This window comes from Xenopus laevis, chromosome 1L (assembly GCF_017654675.1).
Source record: "Xenopus laevis strain J_2021 chromosome 1L, Xenopus_laevis_v10.1, whole genome shotgun sequence".
NCBI classification, from domain to species: domain Eukaryota; kingdom Metazoa; phylum Chordata; class Amphibia; order Anura; family Pipidae; genus Xenopus; species Xenopus laevis.
The window spans coordinates 145,342,470-145,362,256 of NC_054371.1; the positions used below are offsets into that span (position 1 = coordinate 145,342,470).

The window sequence follows — 19,787 nt, forward strand, 5'->3', positions numbered from 1 at the left end:
TATACATTTTTATATTTTATATCACTTATTTTACTGAGAAATATAAAATGACTGTGTTTATTAATGTCGACTTTGTGAGGTTTGCAAGGTTTTTTTTCTACCTCGAATAAACTCAAAACTCAAATGTTTGCTTATTTATGAAAAAACTTGAATGTAAAACACTCGAATGCATGCAATCAGGGGGAAAAGCTCAAATACTCAAATTGATCGAGTTATCTGCGAAAATGAACTCGAATAGCTCGAATTGATCGAGTTTTTGAGAGCAAACCACCAAAAAAAAATCCCCTGAAAATCATGAATTCTAAAAACATCTACAAATGGTTCAAGGGACTTCTGCTATTGACTTCTACATGACCTCTACGGTGTTTAGCTGGCGATTCATGCTTTTTGCAGCTTTGGGGCATTATAAATCTTGAAAAAAAATATCCCGAAAAATTTGAGTTTTACTGAAACTGCCCACCCAAACTTCAGGAAAAACACAACTTTGGTAAATAACTTCCTAAATGTTTTTTGATTTGTTTTTGTTACCAAACCTGTGATTGGTGGATTTGTACCTAAGATGAACACTTGTTTGAAACTACCTCTGTCTATTCTTCCTTAATTTTTTTTTTAAATACCCATGTATGTAATATATTGCTAGGGATAAAAATTTTTGATGAATTTTGAATTTTTTGATGAATTTTGAATTTTGAATTTTGATGATGATATTTTTAACATGCTTGACTGTTTGCACTTCAATAGAGTTTATATCCAATCTTTTTGCTGAGGTTCTGTGGCATGAGCATCTCAACCCTTCATATATGGAGTACCTCTTTAAGATGCTGTTATATTTTAGTGTAATTTCTCCTAAAAGCCTCACACCTCCACGAGAAAACTGCTATATACTAATACTGGGAGCTGAAACAAACAAAGCCTGTCAAAACAGGCCCCAAAGTACATAACCAGTTGGTCTAACTGTATGGTAAAACTAGGCTGAATTGCCTGAACAAATCTAGCTATCTGTAAATACTTTAACACTCACCCCCTCTCAACTGGTAAAGAATGATTCAGCTCTGCCCCTTTTGGGGTATTAGTCTGGGGGAGTGGTAAATCCCCCCCACTGTAAGAAGATAACTAAAAAACATCCTAATTTCAATCATTTTTCCTGGATCAAAGTACCTTTAGGTTAGTTAATCACTAAACATTGACCTGTGTAATCAGTTATTTTGCTCTCTGGAATGCAAAAACAGAATCAAGCAAACACAATCCGCAAGTTCCCCCCATCTGAGGTGAAATTCAAACTGAAAGCACTGTGTTTTGCATTTTGTACTCAAACCTGAAAACTGAGCATTTTTATTTGAACCATAATAATTAAATTGCATATAACTGTGTGTCAGCCAGTTCCAATATTTAATGAGTACTTAAAGGGATACTTTCATGGGAAAACACGTTTTTTTCAAAAAAATAGTTAATAGTGCTGCTTCAGCAGAATTCTGCACTGAAATCCATTTCTCAAAAGAGCAAACAGATTTTGTTATATTCAAATTTGAATGGGGCTAGACATATTGTCAATTTCCCAGCTGCCTCCAGTCATGTGACTTGTGCTCTGATAAACTTCAATCACTCTTTACTGCTGTACCGCAAGTTGGAGTGATATCACCCCCTCCCTTCCCCCCCAGCAGCCTAACAACAGAACAATGGGAAGGTAACGAGATAGCAGCTCCCTAACACAAGATAACAGTTACCTTGAAGAACTTAGAACAGCACTAAATAGTAAAAGCCAAGTCCCACTGAGACTGGTTCAGTTATATTAAGTAGGAGAAAGCATGCCAGAAAGTAGTTCCATCCTAAAGTGCAGGCACAAGTCACATGACTGGGGCAGCTGGGAAACTGACAAAATGTCTAGCCCCATGTCAGATTTCAAATTTGAATATAAAAAAACTGTTTTCTTTTTTGAGAAATGGATTTCAGTGCAGAATTCTGCTGGAACAGCACTATTTGATGTGTTTTGGAAAAAACATGTTTTTCCATGACAGTATCAGTTTAAATAGATAAGGGTTGAAAAAATTATGACATTGATTTGAAAGAAGATGCATTCAATTTTTCTAGTTACTAAAGAAGTAGCAGACCCTGAGGTCACAGGTGGGCCTAGACTGGATATCTCTCCTTCTTAGCCGCTCTCCTAATTGAGAGGTGGTGGGGGTGGCTGAGCTCACTGGGCCCCTCTTCAAATTTTTTTTTGGAGGGGGGCTTGTGGCATAATGTTACACCACAGATTTAATTCAGCTTCTTCAAGTCACAGGATATTAATTGGTTCTAGTTTAGACATATAGGCATTTATTATTTTTATATACATGTATGCAGTGCTTTACAGAGATTATTATTCGCATTATCAGTCACTAATCCAAATCTTGAGTTCTTGCTTTACAAGCAGGGGAGATAAGAACATTTAATGAGTGCAATGCATTGATTCTGTGACTTTATGTTTCTAACACTTTTCTTATGTAAACAAATACTAGATGGCATCACAGTTGCGCTTGTCCGCAGTCAGTTACATGAAAAATTCTAATCATTATAGGTACATGCATAAACACATGCTCCTTGCACTTCAGTGTAGTTGCTCTAGGCACCACTGTCTTTTTCCTCTTTCGTGTTGGGTGTAGTTGCACCTATTTATGCATGCCCTGTGGAAACCCAGGAACAACTGCTACTTCCGAACCAAGCATTAGAGTTCCCACAGTGGCCTGAGTCAATCGCTGCAGCGCAGATGCGACAAAGTAATCATCAAGTGTCACTCTTAGGCTTAATACCAGAAATGATGCCAACCTGGCTTTGAAAATATGCATTACAATCGTGTGTCCTAATCCCATTGAAGTGCAAATGAAACTGTTTTGATTTTCACACATTGGCTGCAATTGTGCCAGGTGCAGCTCTACCTGGCAAACACATTGAATTATGGGGAAAATCTTGCATTTTGAGTGAAAAAAACCCCATGGTGACTACGTCTAAAATTTCACTTTGCACACTGTGGTGTGGTAAGTAAATAATCATTACTGTGTTGCGATATATTTGGGAAATAGAGCACTGTCTATTAGGGTTATACTTCACAAGTCAGTTATGTGACCACACTTTGCTCACACCTAGGGGCACATTTACTTAGGGTCGAATATCAAGGGTTAATTAACCATCGAATGGTCGAATAGTCAAATGATTTCGTAGTCGAAAGGTCGAAGTAGCCAATTCGATGGTTGAAGTAGCCAAAAAAAACATTCGAAATTCGAAGTATTTTTTATTCTATTCCTTCGCTCGAGCTAAGTAAATGTGCCCCCTAATGCTGTCTTGTTGAATGTTCAATATGCAGGTTTGAAATTCAGATCAGTATTTGACTAATTCTTCTGTAAGGGATTCAATATAGGTGTTAGGCCAGAACTCATAAACTTAGTTCATCCCTTAGAAGTGTTTACTATTCTCTTTCACTTTTGCACATTGTTTTCAGGCATGATAACATATTTATTTTCTTGGTAGTTTCCCTTTAAAGAAGGTCCTGCTAAATCGTTGTCCTTACCAGCCAACAAAATGCCATAGATTATATGTTTCATTAGCCTTCTGTGTTTCTGACAGAAAGAGCACACATTATCATATTTCCTTTCGATCCAGCTGTATGAAAACATAAAAAGAAGATCATGGTACAATATGTATGGAAATGACCATTATGATAGTATGGTAGTATTTATTTTTGAATGAGACACTTTTACAGCAGTCGTATACAGGAATTGTATCACATTTGTCAACATAGCAGATTGTATATAATCTAAAGAAATGGCCTTTAGGTTCTGTTTGTAAATGGCTAGTTAAAACTATTTCTAGAAGGCCTCACGTACACCTAAGCAAATATAGTGTAGATATTTATATATATAACAAAGTCCTTATGTGCCTGCAAAACAATTCCAGGACCATCACTCCCTTTGTGATATAGTGTTTTTTATTAATTTTATACACATTATACAGAAGTCTGATGTTTGGTCCTTGCTAGGATCCTTGAAAAAGGTTCTAGCAAAGACCGAAACATTGGACTTCTGTATACTGTGTATGTATAATAAAAACACTATATCACAAAGGGAGGTCTGGTGGTTCTGGAACTGTTAACTACAAATTGACTATATGTGTGTGTTTGTGTGTGTATGTGTGTGTGTGTGTGCAGTCCCTATTTGAGTGATAAAAGAGGGCTTTATTCCATTGTTTGCTTACATTTAAGTGATCTGAAATGCTGTACCTTTTCTTTTCCAGGTTTTCATCACCGGAGCTCCTATTTTCATATATGTCAAGCTGTAAAATAGATCCATTAAAAGTTCAGATAATAGCAATATGTCCTCTATGCTGGAGACATTGCAGGTGATACTGTTACTAAGGGATTACAGAAATTTGCTGGACAAGAATAATCATCGATAGGAAATCCTGCATTTTTGGCATATTTTACTAATCACTTCCTCCCCTTCCATTCCTGTCTTGTAGGAGATAGTTCTTGGCATTTTGTCATCTTTGCTAACTTTTTGGAAGAACATGGTGGCATCTTCATGTTACTGCCTAAAGGGAACTTGTTATTGAACAGTAGAGCACGTGGTAAAGGTAGGCTGTATATCTTAAAAGGAGTGGTTTACCTTCAAGTTAAACTTTAGTATGTTGTAGAATGGCCAATTCTAAGAAACTTTACAATTGGCCTTTTTTTTTTTTTTTAATGATTTGCCTTTTTCTTCTAGCTCTTTCCAGATTTCAAATGGGGGTCACTGACCCCATCTAAAAAACAAATGTTCTGTAAAGCTACAAAGTTATCATTATTGCTAATTACTCATCTATTCAGGTCCTCTCCTATTCATATTCCAGTCACTTGTTCAAATCAATGCAGGGTTGCTAGGGTAATTTGGACACAAGCGACCGGATTGATGAAATTGCAAACCGGAGAGCTGCTGAATAAAGAGCTCAAAAACCACAAATAGTAAAAACTGAAAACCAAAACCAATTACAAATTGTCTCACTCTCTACATCATACTAAAAGTTAATTTGAAGTTGAACAACCCCTTTAAACCACCCACAATAGAAGCACAACACTGAGTATAAGGTGGTGATAGGGCACAGCTTTATTTTACGCAACTACTATTAATAACACAACTCTGTAATTAATATTGTAAAAACTAAAATTGTATAATTATTAACCATCATCTGCTTACTACTACAGCAGGCTCTCTATCCACTTCTGAACCTTGTCTTCCCAGACATAGGATAGAACCAAATTTCTTAAGTCTTTACTTTGCTGTGACAATACCATTACCAGCATTATCAGCTGCACTTAACTCTCTACTCTCTAACCAATCAATCTAACCACTAACCTGTACATCTAGCCAAACAACCACCTTACCACATGGTTAAAGAGCCAACATGGCCATTTACCCTTCAGGACAATTGCCTTGACACTTTGCTTGTAAATCATTAGCAACTCCCTGTTACTTGAGCAGCAGCCCCATCTATAATTCTGTAATAATAACTCAGCTCCTCCAGTATCTAAACTACTTACAATGGATTTATCTGTACATGTGTACATTATGCAAGACTCAAATTTACTAGTGTTCATGGTGCATAAGAAACATGAAAGAAAGGCTGAATGGAACTTATACCCCTAAATCCAAAAGACTCAACCCTAGCTTCCATTAAAGTTGCCTTAATACAATTTATAAATCAGCATTTGTTATTAAACAAACAGATGTTCTGCTCTTCACACTGAGTTTAATACCTATGAAGGGGTAATATTGCCTTCTAAATTAGCATTAAATATTAGCACCCAAATTAGATATATGTTTTTATGGTTGGCTATGGAACACTGGAAGTTGTCTCTGCAATTATATACGTGAAGAAATAATTGTTTTGACAAAGAAATAATTTTTTAATTGCTCATATTTTTTCCTCCAAATTCCCTTTTATTTTTTTAATCTTTTTTATTCTTATTTTATTACCTTGTTTGAAGTAAATTTGTCAAGGTCTGTTTCACTTTCATTATATAGTTCTTATACTGTAATTAGCCTTGGAGTGCTCCCACAACATGAAACAATGTAATTTTATTGTACCTGATGAATAATAACAGCATCTCCTGCTTTATGACTTCCATTTCTTAAGACCTTGCTGCTAGCGAATTCAGTAAGAGCTGGTCCATCATTCTGTATAAAAAGAAAAATGTATTTTACAGTAAGTTTTACAAATTCTAACTCTTTCTTAATAAATAAACAGTTGAAATGGATCACAAATTCTCACTTTACTTGGATAAGCCATTGTGTAAACAGAGAATTATGCTTCTGTCCCTGTCTTCTTCTAAAGGTAAATGGCATTATGAACTTTTCCATTAGCCGTGCTCTATGGTATATTACATGAGAGGGGTTGTTTAGAAATGGCCCTGGTGCAAGATTCACCACTTGCATTAAGCACAAAACTGCACTTAAAGGAGAACTAAACTCTGAAAAAGAATATTGCTGGGATAGAAATGCCATATTTTATATATTGAACTTATTGAACCAGGCAAAAGGCTCCACATCTTTACAGTGGTGATGATCCAGGCCTTCAAAGTTGTCACAGGAGTTTCCCATCTTTGATTCTGTTAGGACACCGGACATACTCAGTGTGATCTGAGCAGCTGTTGAGAAATTAAGCTTAGGGGTCTTCGCAAATCATCAAGCAGAAAATTAGGTTTGCCTGTCATATAAGATGATGCTGCAGGACTGTTTATTACATTCTAATGCTAATTGTGCTGGTTTCTGAGCTGGTACGTACCAATAATTATTTACTAATCAGCCACAGCCTTATAGTGTGACATATATTATATATACATTCAGTATCATGTGTGTCGGCCCCTAAGCTCAGGTATGTGCCAGCAGCACAGAGCATGTGCAGTAAATCAACAGATTGGGGAGCTACAGGGGCATCTTTGGAGGCTCAGATATTTACTGCTAAAGGGCTGAGGTTGTCTTGGGCTAGTACAGAAGCCCAAAGATTCCAACGCGAGGCCCAATCTTTGTTTTCAGGTTTTTCCTGTTCTTCCAAGATTAGTTGGGAAACATTAGGAACAGAGATGATACATCTATTTCATCTGAATCACTGATCTTAATCAGTGGTTTATTTAAAGACTTTCACCAATGTATTTGTACGCTCTTCCTTGTGTACATAATAAATGTGTTACTGGAATATAAATCAGTACATTATAGAGTCATGCAAAAGTCAACTTCTTTGAAGCTGTTGCTAAACTGTAGTTCCCATTGTTCCCCAGTATTGACCTGCTTTCTGTAGTCTTTTCCTGCTATCGTTCTTTTAATATCCAAAGCAGAGAGTAAACATTCACACCCAAATCTCATATTAGCCATTCTCCAGACTGGGCTTTCTCATTCTCTGATTTGGACCATTATAGTGGTGGTGGTGGTGGTGGGGGGGGGGGGGGGGGTTGGTGCAACCACAAAGTTTGGAAAGAACTAGTAAGGTCTTGTGCTTCCTGGCAAGGAAGATTTTTTTTAACCTTACATCAAGTTATATTGCCATAGGTTTTTGTTTTTTTCAGAATGGATTTGAAAGGGTTAGAAATATGTAAAGCCATGCTCAGCCGTAGCTTGAATCAGGTCTTTATGCCCTGCTATTGGAAGAAGGTGATGTTTCCTTAAGTAACTAGGTTCCACTGAAGTTTGTTCTGCATGACTCTGGAAAAAGTGGTCCCCTGGGCCCTAGAAATTAGATTGTGGACCATGAAGACCATTCAAGTAGAGCACTGTTGCTTTAAACCCCTGGAAAATATTTTATTCTCCTTTCAGCCAAAAAGGAGGGGGTCCTTCTAGATGCACACAAAAATGCATGCCTCTATTCGTAACAGCAAAAGAATAAGATGTCCTCTGGCACCACGCCCTTATGAGTCCCTTGAGCACAGGATTTTCAATTTGTTAGGGTCATTTATTTTAACAACTTCTCATCCCTTTCTAGCTAGCTAAGAATGTATGACTGATAAATTTCCTTTCTACATTAGCATGATGCCTTTCTAGACTTTAGTGTGCCTCCTACCATGGTCTCATGGTCCTGCCCAACTCAGTGTTACTCTTGACTACATAAAACCAGTAGTTCTCTCCATACTTAACTCAGCCCAATGGTTTGTCTAGCTGTCCCACCATTTGACTTTTTGGTTGTTTCCCTCCTACCTTGCTTTACTCTTCATAAAATGGAGGAAACATTAAAAGGCTGTTACCTACTGATTTCTTAAGTGTATTTTGCCTTGTTTTATGTACTTTATGCCACTTCTTCAAACTTCTTGTTTTTCTATTAAAAACAATAGTCCTATCTCATGTTTGAATAACACCTGTGGTATAAACTTGTTTGTCTCCTTTGTTAGCCTATTTATTTATTATGCTGTTGATTACACCATGCATCAATGAGTCATTACTGAGTACAATGGCAGTTCTTACAATATATTAATGTTAAAATAAAACCATTCTAAGTGTGATTGACTGATCATGCTTCATAGCTCAAATTTTCCATTTTGTTATAAGAACACCGGTATTTTCCAATCAGATTTTGTTTTATGTATTTATGCATACAGGTATAATTTAATTTAAAAAAACCTTGCTGGATATTTTGCTTTCTGCCTGCTAAAATACATTTCAACAAAGTAGGTAACTCTCACTTTATACTAAAACTTTTATATTTAATGTTTTGACGTAATTTTTGATTTATACAAGTGAATGTTAAATTATTATATCTTAAGACACAAGATATTTCCTTATAATATGTTGCATGTTTATGTTTGTCTTTATTGCAATATCGAGAAAATTGTATATCGTTGAACAAAACAAATTTATTGGCACTTTTTTATGCTTGCATGGAGGAATGTATTTCTTGGTAAACACATGCATGTTTCTATATTTTGTCTAGTTAAACCACATTAGTTCTGCGCTGTGTACAGGTGGTTGCATATTACCTATCCTGGAACAGTCTGCAGTGATTTTTAACCTGTTGGTCAAGTCCCAAAACTAGGTCCCTGTTAGGGTCCTGCGTGGGTCCATTTTTTGGGACCCATAACCAACCCGTACCTGCAACCTGCAAACCGCAACCCGGACCCGCATTCTTACCCACTTAGACCCGCTACCAGACCCGCAAGTACCTTATCCGCAACCCAGACCCACTGACCATCAAGAATCAGGAAGTGCTGTCATTGTAAACCGGAAGTGCCATCATCGGAAGTAGCCGTTATCAGAAAAAAAGGAGTATAACAGGAAGTGCTGTCATTGTAAACTGGAAGTGACATCATTGGAAGTAGACGTGACTAGAAAAAAGGAGTAAATATCGCTATTGAGAAGACCCGCGGCCTGACCCGCAAACCCACAGAACCGCCGACCCGCGTCTATACCCGCACCCGGAACTTCTATCCGCAACCCGCAGGGTACCGCAGGTTTTTGCGGGTAACCCGCAAGTACCTGCGGGTACCCGACACGCTGCAGGACTCTAGTCCCTGTATTGTGATCATTCTCCATGATCTCCTACAGGAAAGTGAAATATTCTGCTGCATTAATAAATAATAATTAAATTAGTAATTCATTCTAAATGAACTTTTTAGGGTAGCAAAAGGTCAGAAATAGTATATAACAATGCTGCCTGCGGAATGTAACAGCTAGACAGTTCCATCTACTGAATGAAGATGGTATTCCACCAGATATTCCTGTATTTTAGCAGCCTCTGGGTTTTCCTAGGTGTGGGAAGACCTTGCTCTTTCCAGAAGCTGAAAGGAGATGTTTTATGATAATGGCAATTTATGCATAAAATCTCCTTACACTTATAAAGAAATATCTGAATAATACCCATTCGAAGTTTAAAGCTTTTTAAGATTCGTATAAAGGGATGTAATAAATAGTTTTAACAGCAAAAATATGTACAGTGACAAACTGTTTCTAATTTTCCTATGCAATACTGAGAGAATAATGCACAACTTTCCAGGACTATGTGCATTTAAAATGATTACACTGAGAAGTGCAATTTTTTTTGTTCTTCTTTATATGTACTGTAAATACAGTAACTAGGGATGTTACCTTTTCTGGAAACAAATATATCCTGTATTTTCCTATATCCTATATTTTCATTTACACTCCCTGTTAATAACCTTGGCATCAACCATAATTTTTATGGGTCAGGCTGGAAAACACCAGCCAGGTTCCCTAACAGTAACTGCATTTGCACCGGAGTATTTTTGAATACATGTTAAAGGAACAATAACACCAAAAACTGAAAGTGTTTTAAAGTAATGAAAATATCATGTAGTGTTGCCCTGCACTGGTAAAACTGATCTGTTTGCTATAGAAACACTACTATAGTTCATATAAACAAGCTGCTGTGTAGCAATGGCGAACATTGAAAAAAAGGCTATATGGCACAGGTTAAATAGTGGATAACAGATAACACCATTATGTTCTACAGAGCTTATCTGCTGTGTAACCTGAGCCTTTTCTCCTTTGAATGGCTGTCCCCATTGCTACACAGCAGCTTATTTATATAAACTATAGTAGTGTTTCTGAAGCAAACACAGCAGTTTTACTAGTGCAGGGCAGCACTGCATTATATTTTTATTACTTTAAAACAATTTAATTTTTTGATGTTACTGTTATTTTTAAATGAGTTTAATTTTCACCTTCTGCACAAAAACCTTTACATATTGGCATTTATGTAAAACCATAAGCATTGAGCTTTCCACCTCAGACAAACCTATCTGTGTATAAATCTGCTTTTCTAGAGATCTAGTTGCTGGGAAAACAAGAAAAGTTTTGGCACTGCATGAACAACCTTTGTTTTATGTTTTATTTATCTTTGTGTTGCTGGCTAAGAGCAAAATGGCATGGTCACGCCTGTATTAACATTGCTGAAAAGTACCAGTAGGTTTATGAAACACAACTTAATAATTTATCCCAAATATGCCCCGTTTCTATCATTTTATCTGTGCTTCCAAATGATATGTCTTCATCTACCCGATTTGCTAACAGAGGTGTTGTTTTGAAATGGTTTGAAGTTTACTGTTTGCACATCACTGATTTTGTAAAGAACATTCCACTGTTGTTACAATGCCTTTCCCCAAAAACTGTCACACAGCTCTTGTAAAACCTCATGAGCTTTGCAGGTATAATATATAATGGCAAGAGTAATACCTGAAAGGCAGCATTGGTGAATCCATCTGTTCCTCTTCGATCATTGTCATTTACCTCCATGTCACAAGGCAGATCGTCAGCATGAGTTTAATGTTCAAACTGTACTGTGCTCGCCTGCATAGTCTCCGGAGGTTTACCTGTCTGTCACCACTCCCAGCTTAGATTTTGTTTCCTTGCTCCACCCTTTAAGCAACAAAGTTTCACTGCTCATTCTAATAGTGATTGCTAAATAAAGTAGTCTTGCCATTTACATATAAAGATGGTAAAGGAAATGGTGAAACTGATTGTTTTTTTCCCTTGAGAGGCGATGGCTGTTTTATTGCTTAACAATGTGTTTGCATTACTAATATTATAGTCATTTACTGTGCAAACAACCTGTTAATGCATGTGTACTTTAAGATGCTCACCCAGACTCTGCAAATCTTGCAGTTTTTTATTTCTTCTAGTAATGTAATAAATAACAAAAATAAAGGGTTTAAAATAACAAGCCAACTCAGGCTGTCCAGTAGCAATTTATAGGATTTGGAATAAATAAAAACTACACTGAGCTCTTAATCTATAAATTAATAATACTGGAAAGACAAGATTTTGTTTAATCAGACAATAGGCGTGATTTCATTAACATTATTATGCTGGCAGCATGACAAGCTTCCTGCAATTAAATTTTTATTTTTGCTCTCATAGGGAGTTAATTACTAAAAAGTGCAACTTAGCCTCGAGCAGAATCAGTCTACAAGCAGGTGATTCTATCAGCTGTTCATCTGTAGCAAAAAGTACAAAGAACAGCATCAGCGTTTTCCTACAATCCTGGTTACCATCAATTATGATGATTCATATGGTAGGTATCATATAAAAAATTAGATGTGAAGTATAATGATTCCAAACTAAATTCAGGTTCATAAGCTTATCTCCTAATTCAATTCCAGATTCCCATTTCCCATAGAGACAGATGCAATTCAATTAGAAAAACTTATCTAGGAGAAATAGTGAAATATCATAGTGAAATATCGCCTATCTCCATTCATTTCTATGGGATTTTTAAAGGCGTATTTATCAAATGATGAACTTTCACTATCACACTTTGATAAATACGCCTTTAAAAATCCCATAGAAATGAATGGGGAGAGGTGGTATTTCACTCTGCGGACTGTGGAGATCTTCTAACTTCACTCTTTGATAAATCTATCCCCTAATGGGTTGAGATCCCTTGCATTTATTTAGTTATTTGCTTCTTCACCTCCTGCACAAGAGCCCATAGAGGGCAGAAATGAATGTACAAAATTTATACCACAAAGCCTAATCTAGAGGGTATATTTATGTCCAGGGTATAGTGAATGGAGGAATAAAGAACTTGTACCTGAATGTGTACCAGGGTCGTAACCCATAGCATCTGATCGATACTTAGCTTTTCTCAGACATCTGCGGGTAAAGCAATGAAAGAAAATGTTTGATTTATGCCATAGGTTACTGCCCAGGAGCAGTGCCCTTGGGGTTAAAGTATATACCTGACTGTATCCTTCCTAATCATGATAAGATTTGGGAATGGAAAATATTAAACTTTGACCATTGGTAACACTTGTTTCCCTGATGTTTCACTATGTTCCCATTTGTAATTTAGGTTTCACAAGATAGACTGGCCTTTATTGTAATGTTTTTTTTGCAACTCTGCTGTTAAATGCAAGCAGAACATAGGTTGCACAGGCATCTTATATTCATTCAGCCTAAACAAAATTGTGCACTTTGCTATCTAGAAAATGTGTGCTACAAATGTCATAAAGCTTTTTCTTTGTTATATAATGCAGTAGTACTGTGGAGTTCCAGTCATAGAGCACAGGGCTAACACATGTATGATAGAGGGGCAAATTCACTAAGATTTGTAGTTGCGCCAGGTGTAACTTCGCCACACTTCGCCGCACTTCGCCACACTTTGCCAGACGTAGTTTCGCCAGCGAAAGTTGCGCTCAGGGGTAGCGTAAGGTTGCGAAGTTGCACTAGTGTTGATTCGCTAAGCGAAGCGAAGTTACGCTAGCGATGGTTAATTTGCATATGGCGCCAAATTCAAATTTCAATGGAGGAATATGTAGCAGCACTACAAATGCCTGGGAAACCTTCAAAACATCAAATAAATTTTTAATTTTGCCCTACACATGTGCCCACTGTATAGTTAAGTTGTCATGAGTTAGGAAATGTAGGGGGGAAGGAGGGGAGCGCCAAAAATGTTTTCGATCTTTTTCAGCCTATCACCCATAATATAGAAAAAACGCCAGCGTTTTTTGGGACTTTTTGAACTTTTTTTGAAGCAATCCCTATCTACTCTATTGCGATTCGCCTGGTCTGAGGTGGCGAAGGAAGTCTAGCGTAAAAGGTAGCGTTCAGTACAATGCAGGCGTTAGTGAATTTGCGTAGTTACGTCCGTTGCGCAAATTCGCCAGGCGTAAGGGTGCGAAGTATCACTAGCGAATTTACGCCAGCGTTCATTAGTGAATTTGCGAAGTAACGAAAATGCCCAACGCTAGCGAATTGACGCTAGCGTTAGGCGCTTCGGCGCTTAGTGAATTTGCCCCATAGTGCACACCTATTTGGCAAGGATTCCAGCCACATCCCTATGTCACCTAATGGGATTGTATGATGGTTCTATAGGTAGTACAAACCTGTTTAAATATTTGTAGGAGAGACTACAGTTTTGGAGCCATACACAGCTATATGTGGCAGCCACTACCAGCCAATGTAGGTCCACTATAGACTTCTTAAGGTTGCAGCAGATGAGAAGCTGCTTCATTTCCAAGCTACAACATGGACATGCCCAATTTCGCAAAGAAGAACAATACAAAATCAGTTGGTTTACGCCTTTTGAAAAGCACAATTTAGAGGTACAGTATAACAACTTTTAAACATAAATTTCGATGAATAGAAGGCTTGTGTACAAAGGGGCTATACTGTCCCATAGGCAATTGTAGGATGCTCCTAATTGCCATTTCCACTTCAGCCTAGCAGGCATTTGCATGATGGGTGCAGTTATTATTTAACAGCTGGCCAAAAGTTGTTTGTTATATCTGTGTGACTTAATTGTTTTTGTTTCTTTTCCACATTGTTTCAATAATGATGTTTGAGTTTCAAACAGTACACAAAGTCCTTACATACAGTACCCTGCACATGGCTCTTGAGTTAAAAGAAACACATCATTAGCATCTTCTAATGTCCTCTTATAAAAAACAAAGTGGAAAACTTTAAAGCAAAGGCAACTGTTCCCAGCTTGATTATGCATGACGGTGCATTGTAGTAGTTAAGGTGTTAAGTACACTTCACTTGAGATTTCAATTACTGCTTGACACTTACAGTGTGTGCGATCTTGAGAAAATCCCATTCTTTTCCTATTTCACAGCTTATCCAATTTCCCAATAGCTTCAAATAGATAATAATTACACAATTTCCCTTTTCCCCCCTCCTTTTCTAAACTGCAAATCAAAAAGGAACTAGCTGACTGTATAAAGAATATCTACATAGCCCAATGTCTTGGAAAATGGCAATTTTATTTCATAATATAATATGTACAACATAGTTTCATTACCTTTAAATACTGCTAGCCTTTTCAGCAATATCTTACAAAATTTAGAGAACAAAAAATATATACACAGTATCTAATCATGCACAAATACTCTTTGGTGCAGATTTATCATGGGTTGAATTTTCGAAGTCATGGGAGTTTCTTTGAACTCCCATAACTTCAAAATTCGAATAAAAAAAGACCAATCAGAATTTATTTAAAAAATGTAAGGTTTTTTTCCAGGTGAATAGGCCGTTTTCGTTCGAATCGTGGTAACATCGTATTCGATTGGAAGTTTTTTTTTAAAAAAAAAACGTAGATTTTTCAAAGTCCACCAATTGACTCCGAATAGGTTCTAGGAGGTGCCCCATAGGCTAAAGAAGCAATTCGGCAGGTTTTAGATGGCTAATGGTCGAAGTTGAATTTTTAAAGAGACAGTACATGATAAATTTCCATATTCTTATTTTTTTTCAAATTTGAATGGAATTTGGACTATTCCTGAAGTACACAAAAAATAGTCAGAAATTCGATTTTTTTTTCCTGAATCTTCACTTCAACCCCTGATAAATCTGCCCCTTTATGTGCAATGTATATATATATATATATATATATATATATATATATATATATATATATATATATATATATATATATATATATATATATATATATAATCCAAAGGGCTACCAACACTCTCGACAAAATCAATTTGTATGCCTGGGTGCAGAAACATCAATATTTACATCATACTTCACGAAGGATCCGCACTCTCAGGACTTATAAAATAAAATAATCATTTATTAACAGAACTTCAATCTGACGTTTCGGCCCTATCCAAGGCCTTTCTCAAAGTGAGAGAAAGGCCTTGGATAGGCCCGAAACGTTAGATTGAAGTTCTGTTAATAAATGATTATTTTATTTTATAAGTCCTCAGAGTATATAATATTTTTATTTTATAAGTCCTCAGAGTATATAATACCTTATATAATATTGTATTTTATTTCAACATTGCAAAAAGATCGACGTTTCGGCTCCCCTCTAGAGCCTTTATCAAGACCTGTTCTTGATAAAGGCTCTAGAGGGGAGCCGAAACGTCGATCTTTTTGCAATTTTGAAATAAAATACAATATTATTTCAAGTCCCAGGAGTGCGCTACCATTCTTTTTCCATGCATATTCAAATTCCAGGAGTAGCACCCGGGCGAACCTCATAAGGGTTAACAAGGAGAGTGCGGATCTGCTTGGTCGATATATATATATATATAGTCTGAAGAGCAGCACACTCACCCCTAGAAAAAGGCAAAAAAGCCCAGGTGCTGCCTCAAAATGTGATGTCTTGATAAAGATCCTCTGTGCAGGAATGAAAAGTCGACTTACACCATTAAAGCTTTGCACATAAATTAAGTCCCATGAGTGCTCTGTGTTCTTTATGCTGATATATATATTGTACAAGAACCATGGAAAAGGTGTAAAATATATTCTTATATATAGTGCTTAGCAATTTCACTACTGAGTGAGCTAAGGTTCACTTTTTTCTCTATGTTTATAGAATTGTAAGTAATTTGTGTGCTTGAGTCAGCTGAAGTCCTCCTGGTGCTGTACGAACAAACGTTTTTATAGAATTGTAAGTGTCCAGTGTGGCCATTTGTGGGATAGGTTTTTCAGGCAGAACAAGGGTAGAGTGATCTGTGTTTATTTTCCTTAAATGGTCTGATTATAGTAAAACTAAAATATGGACTCGTGTAGAAAAATTTTTAGGGATATATATATATATTCAAAAGAAGAAGTGCAAACAAATTCAAATATTTAAATGTTCTGGGAACCCTAAAATTAGAATAGCAGTGCATGAAATTATAATAATTTGTGCAAACTCCCTATTTACTGGGCTCACTCAGTTAATCTGTTAGCCTTTATGCTGTAGTCGTCACCATATTGTGACCAGTGTTTATTCTGTAATTCCACCTTTTCTTCGGAAAGGTTTAACACTATCTTCATTGTTGTTAAAGAAGAAAATATTTGAAGAAAGGAATTACTAAATGCCAAGGGAAACAAACCTTATTTATGCTAAATAGTAAAGTAAAAGGCTTGGATGATGTCTAGCCCCTGTGCTTGTTTGCTGTAACTTTGTGCATCTGCAATTGGTTGCAAAGATTTATGGTGGGTAGCAGTGGGAGAAATGACGATGGAATGCTGGGAAGAAATTGTGCATTATGGCCAGAAATCATGATGATTTGCTAATTTTTTCTTAATATATTGCACTACTTAAATAAATGAACCTCTTTATATTTAATAGCTTGATTGTCCTGTTGGCAACATGCCTTTCTTTATGTGGATGTTATTATACTTGTTAGAGTTATTTTTTAATGTGAAATTATTATTCCACCAAGTTTATGAATGCATATGACTTTGCTTTGTGATTTTCAGAGAGGATGTAGATGTTTAGATTATATTGATATAAAGCTGTAGGGTTTAACAGGCAGCTGTGCATTGTGCTCAGAAAAGCATGTCAATGTCCAACTGGGAAAAAAAGTAATGTATGCTTAGGTTGGTTAGACAGCCAAAATTACAGTTTAGGCTATATTAGCTGCATGAATGGCTGTGCTCTGAGCATATTAAAATGGCCCATTTTTTAAACTGCAAAGGTAGAGAGTTAACTACCATCCATAAAGTGAAAACTATAGTCACAAACAAATGACAAACTATCTTTGGTTGCAAATAATAGCTTGCAAAAAGTCAAAAGTTAATCACGGTCAATCCTGCCAAAATATCACCATCCCCATATCAATCTTTTTAAATAAATATATACATATTTATACAAATACATACTACATAGCCTATGCATTCCAAATCATCTCACAGCAGTTCAAATAATTTGAGGTCAGGGCTCTGCGTAGGCCAGTCGAAATCCTTTGACTCCAATCTCAGCAAAGCCAGAAGTTGCTGTGTGGATGGTTGCATTATTGTGCTGGAACAGGAAAGAGTCTTCCCAAAACTGTTGGCACAAAGTAGAAACTACAGAACTCTGAGAATTATGAACAATGTCATTGTATATTGTAGCTTTAAGGCAACGGCTCACTAGATGTTTTGTCATCCCAACACTATACTATTGGCTATATAGTGTATTTTGCAAACATACAAAGGTCAACATTAATGTGATGGTGTTGTTTCTCTAAGAAATTTGTACTGACAGTGCACATTATTGTACTTGGTGACTGCATAGCTAACTATGCTTAGAAAAAATAATTGGCTTAGCATGTTTTACTATTTCAACTACTATTAGAAGAACCATGTCAACTATTAATGAAAGTGGTTTTTTAAAAACACTGGTTAGTTATGCTCAGTCTATTCAGTATCAATGTATTTGCTTATTAATAAGTGATTTGTATAAGTGTATTCTGTCAATTGACAGACAACTAAATGCAGAATTTGCTCTCTGCATTAGTGATGTGACTCCCTCCCAGACCCCTCTGGTGCAGGAAAGGTAAGTGCTGGGGGGGGGGTTGCTACTAGTTTAAAAATGTCCCTGATGATGTAAAACAGTGGAGCTGTGGACTCTAAAGCTCAACAAAGGTATTGGTCCACTTGAAAGGAAAATAATTCTGAAAAAAATACAGTTATGGGACCTGGTATCAAGAGTGTTCAAGACCTGGGTTTTTCCGGATAAGGGGTTTTTCCAGGTAAGGGAGTATTTTCATAATTTGGATCTCTATACCTTAAGGGCATATTTATTATGCTTTGTAAAACAAAATTTGCTGAAAAAAACAGTGTAAAAAGCTGTGTAAAATAAATGGCAAATTTATCAAGGTGTGTTTTATTTTACACTATGGGAATGCCAGATTTGCCACTGTTATTTTATGCTGCTTTAGACCTTTGTAAGTAAGTTTTGATGGTCAATCTAAGAAAATACACATAATAAATTACACAAACACAGTGAAGCCTGATGATGTGTGGTGAATTATCCTAAAGAGCACCATGTAATAAATCTGCCTTTAGTCTGCTAAAATTATTTTAAACTTGAATTAAACCCAATAGGATTGTTTTGCACCCAATAAGGATTACTTATATTTTAGTTGGGATCAGGGCTGGTCCTATCAAATGTGGGGCCCAATTGGGACCATGTTGGCGGGGCCCCTAGACAAAGTTTTGCTGGCTCCCGACACACCAAGTATTTAGGAAAATACGGGCATGCAGGCACAAAATAGAAAGGAAAGGGGCAGACAAGGTAAGAGAGTGAGAGGAGTTGGGGGCAGGCCAGGCAGCATCATGTGCTGGGGGAAATATTACCTGTGCTGCCCTCTGGTGCGGGGCCCACAGAGGCGCGGGGCCCAATTGGGCCCAATTGGTCCAATAGGCCTAAGGCCGGCCCTGGTTGGGATCACATACATGGTACTGTTTTATTATTACAGAAAGGGTAATCATTTAAATTATTTGATTAAAATGGAGTCTATGGGAGATGGTCTTCCCCTAATTTGGCATTTTATGGATAACAGGTTTCCGGATAATGGATCCCATACCTGTATATAATGTGGTTGGCCAACCTACAATATGCATTAATCATAACATATACGGTATAATTACAGTATTATTAAGTGCAGGGTAAAGTTTAGTATACAGTCAAATCTCCAGTCAACATTCAGTACAAGTTACTGTTTAAAAAATACGTAGGGGCTTACTGAAAAAAGGGGTAGGTGCAAGTGCTGGAGTATTAAGGGTTGCAGAGATGCATACCTGAGAGTACCTACCCTTTGTGCAGTGCCAATTGCGTCTTTGCGGGCACATTCAACATTGCATAGGAGTGCAAGGAAACCCTATGTACTATGTGCTGTGCTATGTACAGTGTTCTGCTTTTGTGTAAAACCCACTTATTGTGCCTAATCCTTCTTATTGTGCCTGTGCTGCCATGTAGTAAATATCTGTATTAATTACTAATCAGCCTATTGTTAGTTTTAATGTAAGGTGGATTATCCATAGAGGTAACAGTAATTCTAGTTAAGGAAAAGGTATGGCGCCCCCTAAATAATTGCACTGCAAATATAATGTAGACTCCATGCAGAGATATAA

The 19,787-nt window shown here is 36.8% G+C and overlaps 1 protein-coding gene across 5 annotated transcripts in view; it reads right to left on the minus strand.

The window, feature by feature from the left end:
* slc28a3.L (solute carrier family 28 (concentrative nucleoside transporter), member 3 L homeolog) overlaps positions 1-11,358 on the minus strand; it is a 29,485-nt gene extending 18,127 nt beyond the window's left edge. The window contains exons 1-4 of one of the 5 annotated variants that reach the window (XM_041564446.1): positions 11,184-11,358; positions 6,096-6,185; positions 4,253-4,305; positions 3,545-3,636 (exon numbers count right to left, since the gene is read on the minus strand). In XM_041564446.1, coding sequence (XP_041420380.1) covers positions 3,545-3,636; positions 4,253-4,305; positions 6,096-6,185; positions 11,184-11,243 — 295 coding nt within the window. In that variant the 5' untranslated portion in view covers positions 11,244-11,358. Of the gene's footprint in view, positions 1-3,544; positions 3,637-4,227; positions 4,306-6,095; positions 6,186-9,180; positions 9,216-11,183 lie in introns of those variants that run through there. The other 4 variants (XM_041564438.1, XM_018259009.2, XM_041564441.1 and 1 more) reach the window with 4 other exon arrangements.
* Between the last annotated feature and the right edge of the window lie 8,429 nt (positions 11,359-19,787).